The sequence below is a fragment of the Mus pahari genome, chromosome 3, assembly GCF_900095145.1.
Source record: "Mus pahari chromosome 3, PAHARI_EIJ_v1.1, whole genome shotgun sequence".
Lineage (NCBI taxonomy): Eukaryota > Metazoa > Chordata > Mammalia > Rodentia > Muridae > Mus > Mus pahari.
The window spans coordinates 125,514,536-125,522,608 of NC_034592.1; the positions used below are offsets into that span (position 1 = coordinate 125,514,536).

At 40.2% G+C, this 8,073-nt stretch overlaps 1 protein-coding gene across 4 annotated transcripts in view; it reads right to left on the bottom strand.

Annotated features, from left to right (window-relative positions):
• The window catches only part of Kif16b (kinesin family member 16B), a 266,295-nt gene that overhangs the window by 228,975 nt on the left and 29,247 nt on the right, over positions 1-8,073 (bottom strand). For all 4 annotated transcript variants that reach the window (XM_021192396.2, XM_021192397.1, XM_029536895.1 and 1 more), the window contains exons 2-3: positions 5,210-5,279; positions 2,396-2,509 (exon numbers count right to left, since the gene is read on the bottom strand). In XM_021192396.2, coding sequence (XP_021048055.1) covers positions 2,396-2,509; positions 5,210-5,279 — 184 coding nt within the window. The remainder of the gene's footprint in view (positions 1-2,395; positions 2,510-5,209; positions 5,280-8,073) is intronic.

Genomic DNA, 8,073 nt, shown 5'->3' on the forward strand with positions numbered 1-8,073 from the left:
GGTCATGATGTTTTGTCCAGGAATAGAAACCCCGACTAAGACAGGGACTATCTCAATATTTTAGTGCTAATTGTTTTTCTGCATCTATGTTGGCTTATTAACATGGCTTATTAAGAGTAGTGTGTTTAGCTTAGAAATTCCTCAGAACAATCTCAGGTTCCTCTCTGTAAGGATCCCTGAAATACCAACAAGATCTGCTGCAGACCCACCTAAAGTATAGCATTTTTCTTGTGCTCAGAAAGCTTTGCACAACTTAGCTCTACCTTGAAACTCTGGACACTGGCTTCTAACTTCCAGGGAGAAGGGCTACATTTGTTCTTACTTCCATCTTGCTTATTGTGCATCTCAGAATGTATCACCTGCTCCCATAACCATCTATAAATTGGGTCATTTGGTCAGCAAACATTTCCCAGCCAGGTCCTGTGGTCACGCAATACTCTCCATCCCTCTGCACAGCCTTCTATCCCAAAAGACTTCAAATTCAAGAAAAACAAGACAATCCAACAGATCATTAAGTAGGTTAAAAATGAAGATCCAAGGCTTTTCATTCATCCTGTGCTTGGAGACATGCTGGAGATCACTTCAATAAATTGGTTTTCCCCTTAAAATTCTCTACCTCATGTCACTTACCTCCCATGTGTGTAATAGAGCATCAGTCTGGGCTCCACATCCACAGTCTTCTATGCGAGCCTCTCCTGTCAGTGTAGACAGACCAGCCACTGGGACCCAACCTCATTCACCTCTCTTTCACCTCTCCTCTCCTTACTGCTGTGACAGGAGGCTGCCCTCTCTTCACACCTGACAGCTTGAATGAATAATTCCTTTTTTTTTCCCCACACAAAAGCTTCCTGGTGTCACCTCTGGTACTACTGAGAGGCAATCTGCCTTCGAACCTGAGCAAGTTACTAAAGCTCATGGAGGTTCTTCCGCGGATTTAACACGACAGAGGACCAAGCAGTCTGACTCAAGGGAAACTCAAATATCAGTTTCTCTTCCTCTACCAACTACTCTATCACACTGGACACTTCTTCTCTCTATAATTCTTCCTTCTCCCTTACTGATGTTTGAGTCCACAGCTTCTGGATACAATCACTGCAGTATTTCAACATCAACATCTGTACTGCTTCAAAAGGTCAGTCTCTCCTCCTTCCACAAACCATCTCTAAACCAGACACATTTTTTAATGTCAAAGTACATGCAAATCACTGCAGATCTTTATATAAATACTATATATATATATATATATATATATATATATATATATATATATCCCACCTCTCTTTCTCTGTCTGTCTCTCTCTGTGTCTGTCTGTCTGTCTGTCTGTCTGTCTGTCTGTCTCTCTCTCTCTCTCTCTCTCTCTCTCTCTCACACACACACACACACACACACACACACACACAATTCTGAGTGGGGTGTGGTGACTTATGCCTATCTCAATATGCAAGTAGGGGGTAGTAGTAGTGATGATCCTGAGATTCTATATTCTAACAAGTCCCCCAGGCAATACCACTGAGGTAATACCCTGATGCAGAAACATATTAGGATTTTCATGCTCTAGTTTTCAAGTTTACAACCCTGCTCAAGGATTTCCATGTTAACATTTACAGACCTGAACCATGTATCTGTGATATTTAAAGATGCTATTGAGAAGACAGGGAGAAGCCCAGTGATGGTGATGATGCCCATGTTGTTCCATGTGTGTTAGTACACACCAGCTCTGCTCCAGTGTCCAGCTTTTACCTACCTAGAGTATATGTTTGTCTTCCTGTTCTAATCAAATGTCATCATCAGTGCCTTGCAGGTTACCTGGGGTGTCTTGTTCTCATCCGTGTGGTCAACATCTACATTTGTTTCTTAAACAATTACTAGCATCAGTCTAGGTTGTAGATTCTGGAGAAGCACTCCTTCTAGAATTCTTTCTATAGCCTATAACGATCCAAACACAAGCAGACGAACTGTGGCCTGGGTTTGATATTTATTTCCTATGCTTTGTATCACAGCAGGAATCAAGGCAAAGTGGCTTATTTCCAAAACTTAAATATACAAATGTCACACTCTTGACACCAAATACCACATCTTGAATCCTTCAAAATGAGACTCATGTCCAAGCTTTGAAAACATTGCAGTTATGATCATCAAACTCAAAATGGTGGGAATAAAAACAAGCTTTGGAGGACTGAAGTATCAGGCTTACATAAATATTTCCATCTGATAATTAAAAAGCTAAGTTACCAAATGCTAATTTAAAAAGCTAAGTTACCAAATGCTAACTTTACATAAATTAAATTCAGCAAAAAATCGTAATAAGTTCTTTTTAAGTGTTTTAGGAAAGACCTGTTTTCATAATAAGAAAACAACATCAACAACCCGGATTTTGAGCCTGTCATACTGTACCATTTCTTGTGAGACATAATCTGGACTCTTGGTGTCGGCAGAATAAAAAGAGAAGTCATAGGTGAAGGTCTTGGTCCGCTCTCTGCCTGAATCCCCAGTTCCTCCTTCTGGTATCTGGAAAGAGAGTTTTCACAGAAATAATAGGAAAATGAGGTGGTAATAATAATAATAACAACAACATAAAGAATAATGTCATTTAACCAGTGACTCAAATCAAGAAACAAAATTTGTGACTAAAACACATAAGATAATTAGCATTTTCAATATGTATACTCTAATCAGCATTTAATTTCCATTAGTCTCCCTAAAGAATAAATAAAAATAAACACAATATTAGAAGTCCAGGATCTGTAGTATGTACGTATGTATGTATGTATGTATGTATATATGTATATATGTATATATGTATGTACGATGACCATACACTATGGTCTTAACTAAGATAATTATCTTACATGAACACAATGTTCAGTCAGACTCTGTCTGCTTATATTGCATGACTGTTTCCTCCAGGTACCTCCAGAGCTGGACACTTACAACTTTAGGGGTCCTGGACACTAATTCTGGTAAAAGTGGTGCCCTCTGCTGCTGTGTGATTTGGTGGCACCCTGAAAATTCCAAGTTAAATGTCTCTTCTTCCATGAAGCTTCAACCTAGGAATATCTTAAGATATCTTAAGATATTTAACCGATAACACCGATATCTGCATATATCTTATGTTCCATACTCTAAGCTTATACTGAACCCCCAAACCTTTTATCTTGGACACATGATACAGTGCACTTTTCAATATAATCTACTTCTTTAAAAATTTGTTAAAACATTAACCATGAAAAAACAGTATATTAAAAATATGAGCACCTTCCATGGGTGCAATAGTGGCACAAATATTATGAAGGTAACCAACCACTGGTAAGATTTGAGGTCTACTCAATAGAAGGAAATGCATGGCTGCTATGGTAAATCTGGACATGAACCCATAGTTGCTAAACTCACAGGCCCTAGGAGGAAACTATTACTTTTGCTAAATATCCAAAGCATCAAACTACCTTCTAAATTTATATCCACAGATTAGTTTAGTTCTCACACCTCATCAGAGAAGTTTCTTTGTTCAGTGAACAATGGTTAACACAGAAACACACAACTGGTCAAAGTCCAGACAAACGGTATCTGGCTACAGAGCGCTCAGCCACAAATGGGATGCCTACATCACATGCCCTCCCCAGAAGATTCAGTGACCATTACAAAAGCAGTGCAGAAAGATTTTCAGAAGCAGATGCTGGAAAGTACTAGATTAAAACATTGTCATCTAGACAGGGCAGGACCAGACCACTGCACTCATGAACTCACAGAAGCTGTGGCTGCCTGCACAAGACCTGCACAAAAATCCAGCTAGTCAACAGTCCAGCCAGGAGGAGGGGCTCATGAGGAACTACCAACAGGAGATGGCTCACAGTCAGGGAAAGTCTGTTTTCTTTAATGGAGTGGCCCCTTTAGACTGACCATGCTCCAGCGGTCTCTCACTCATGAATAACAAAAGGCAAGAGAGTAATCACAGGATACAGACTCCATCATACATTCAAGATGACTGAACCAAAGCCCTGTGAATACACAGATGCATGATGCAAAGGAAAGCTTACTACAAACAAGAAAGAGGTAGACAGAGCTGAAGAAGCCTGGGAAGATGCAGGAAACCAAAGGAGGACTTAAATAGGCCAGACTGAGCCGTGTTGTACAGAAGACTGTTAAGTACAGGAGAAAAGCATTGCAGTAGAGAATGCCTCAGGTAAATGGCTTCTGGCAGTCCACAGCGCCACGCCCTCTGGGAAGATAGTGCTACCCTCATTCCCATCTCTGGGGATCAAGTTGCACTACACGGAAAGTGACCTCAGAGTATCCACTGCCCAGGAACATCAAATAATAGAAATCTATTCCTTGGACACTTGGCCATAGAGCAGAAGGTCTCAGAGACTCACATATCCAAACTGAAGGGGGCTAAGTCCTGAAAGAACAAGATGTCTTTAGTATTACTTTTATACCCTTGCTTCCTCCTTGAGTGAAAAGCATTCAAGGTTGTTACCCAGTGTGCAAACAGAATACATAGTATATTTTAAAGGCAAAAGGAAGAATGTACCATTTTGGAAAATTGTAAAGTTTTTTCATCTAATTTTTTCCCATAAAGTAATGCAGTTTTTATTGTTCCCTTTTTAAGCTTTCATCCTCTCGGTTAATAAAAACAACAGTTCTCAGATAATCAAGGACCAGAATACATGATGGATTCCCATTTAAAAATCACAACAAAGAACTGGGGGTATAGGTCAGTTGTAAGAGTGTCTGCCTAGCATTCATGAGGCCCTGGGTTCGATTCCCAGCAGAGCAGAAATCAGGCACGACAGTACATGTTTGTAATCCTAGTAAGAGGGTCAGAAGTTCAAGCTCATACTAATCCATGTTTGAGGCCAGCCTAGGCTACCTAAGATCTTGTCTCGAAACAAATAAATCTAGGGTCAAAACTTGTTCAGTACTTCAAAGAATGCAGGCAACTCTCAGGCTCGGGAGAAACAGAGTAGAAGTGTCAGGTCCCAGTCTTCATCAGCCTGAGTCTGACTTTCCCGTCACATGAAAGCAGGGTGGAATAGGCACTGGGCTCAGGACTCAGCCTCAGCAGACAGCACACAGACACTGTTCACTGCACTGAGATGGCACAGTTGACTCGGAAGTGCAGAAAGATCAGGAGTTTCATCCACCTGCACCCCAGTGACAGAAGCTAAGTGTGGGGTCTCAGAACTACAGCAGGGCTCACTCATCACTTACCTTTAAGTTTGTGATTGTCGTTTTGCTTTTCTCCATTTGAATGATGAACTTGGCCTCCAGGTCCTTTTCCCTGTGACATTAATAAAACAGTATTTTTTTTTAGGAGTCAGCATTTGTGTTAGAAGACAAAAGATTATTTTGAAATAAACCTATTTCATTTGACTTTCACATGAAGGTGTTTGTTTGTGGATGACAACTAGAAACTTAATTCCAAATAGCACTGCTCCCAAATCCTTGCTAAGACTTTAAACATGAAGACACATGACATAGATGCCATCATGAGTAAGTATGACTAATGTAAATATATGCTGTCAGAATCTAGAAACATCTTCTAACTTGAGGACAAGTCAGCAGCGAAAACGTCAGGTATCACAAAGGGCTGAGCATCATGGAAAAGGCAGCCCTCCCAGCCTGGATGAAAACCAAGTCACAAGATGGATGCTCACAACTGTGAGCTTCTCCCAGGGACTGTCAGAGCTCTGCCCCTCCTCTCACCATCTTGTTAGAGCCATTGGGAATTGCACTTCTTACAAAGCAATAAACAGGAAGCCAGGCAGATTCTGATGAGCACAGTCTATATTAGGTGGCAAGGGCCTGTAATCCCAGCACATGGGAGGCTGAAGCTGGAAGACCATGAATTCAAGGCCGGCTTAAGAGATCGTGTCTTAAAAAGAAAAAACAAAAAACAAAACAAAAATAAACCCTGTTAATCCATACAAAAGAATGCTATGGTAATCAAAAAGCACTGATGTCAGTATCTATGACATTATGGCACAGTCATCAGGACACATGATTTAAGTAGCATGCAAAGCAGAGAAAAGCACATAGGCAGTCCTCGCCTTTCACAGTCTGACTTTAGGATTTCACACTCTGGAGTTAAATTAATACATTCAGTACTAACCCGAACTTGCATTCTGCACTGTTACGACTTCCTAGACTAGTGACATAAAATCTAGTCCTCTCTAGTGATGCCACACAGCAGCAGCAGGTTCACACTGGCCATGAGGTCACAAGGGAAGTAGCACAGGCTCTATGGCGTACAGTGCATATTGTACCTGTGTTGACAAACTGAAAGGCTCTGCAGGCTAAATGTATCCAGAGGATTTTGTCCCTAAACCTATGATAAATTAAGAATAAACCAAAATCCTCTAGATACATCTAGCCTACAGAGTCCTCCAGTCCAAAGAGAATGTATGTAGGATGACACTGCTTCTATGTAGAGAACAAAAAGGCAACCTTGGTCTTTTCCAAAAGGCTACATATAGAAAAAGGAAGAAATGGGAAGGGAAGGGGCAATGATGGGAACAAGAGTTCTCTGAATATTACTTCATCTATAAATCAGTTCTAGAAGATAATGTATGCAAAATTAAATTTGATTAAACAACCTAAAATTCAAATGTAAGCTGAAAACAATGGATCAAACTTTGTACCACACAGTGGGAGAACATTTCCACAATTAGTTATCTGTGGTGGTCATTCTGAGATTTTTATGTGCATACTATGAAATAACACTTGAATTCTTATGTTACTATTTCTGAGAACTACTGCCAGTAGATCTAGTAAATTACAAAGAAACAAACAGTAGATGGATGAGGTATGGATTCTGAAGGAGAAATAATAGTGTGAACTTTATCTAAAAGGAAAGAGGGAGGGAGGGAGGGAGGGAGGGAAAAAGACCACAGGCAATATATTCCTAATCTAAACATCTAAAATCCAAAAATGCTCCAAACTAGAAAGCTTCAAGAAGCCTAATTTGAAACCATAAATGGTGATTTTATATGTGACCTCATGTGACAAGTCATACTAAAACTGCAAGCACATAAAAATATGATAAACGTCCTTTAAGTGTCTCACATGACTAGTCATGTCCAGGCCACAAGCTATTTCACTCCATGTATACTAATATTCCAACATCTGGAATGATCTGAATTCTGAATTCTATCTAGTTCCTAGACATTTTGGATAAGGATAAAGAACTCCATAGTTCTGCCTACTAAAGAGATCTAGAATTATATGCTCAGAGAATAGTCTCTAAATACCATTTGCCACTAAAAGAACTCAGGGCTTCTTAAATTATATAATCTAAATACCTAAACCTTCTCACTTAAGAAAGCAGCCACTACAGATCACTAAGACCTTGGGGAGGGAAAGTTCCCAAACAACTGGGGATGCTTACCAATGCTAGAAACCCCTGGGCTCCTCTCCCCTTGCTGTAAACTCAACCTAGTGAGTCACTTCCAATGACTAGAACACAGACCAAGAAACACTGGGGCTGATTGCAAACAACTGTATTTTCTATCTTTCTGTCTCTTTCCTTATGCCTATACTTTCTCTTAAAGCCCTGGTGATGGGGAAAGCTACCTGCCGTGTTTTGAGACGCTCTCAAAGAGACCCACAAACCACAGGTCATGCCAAAAGGCTTTAAAGCACCAACCTAAAAGATTAGCACTAGCCAATGTTGAAATATTTGATCAAAAATAACTGCAACAAAATAGAAAAAAATTTAATCAATCATATAAACGCTATAAAAAGTGAAAACTAAGAGATTCCCTTCAGAGTATGAAAGATACAATCATGCACTGAACTTTATTACTAGTCAGTTGGTAAATGAAGGGCGAGAATCAAGCACACATCCCATATATCTCCTCCATAACAGCTACTTCAGGGCACCTCAATGGAAGGTTCCCTTAAGGTATCACAATTATACTTTGTAGAAGAAATAACACCATTAAAACAGCATTGGGGGGCTGGTGAGATGGCTCAGCGGGTAAGAGCACCCGACTGCTCTTCCGAAGGTCCGGAGTTCAAATCCCAGCAACCACATGGTGGCTCACAACCATCCGTAACAAGATCTGACGCCCTCT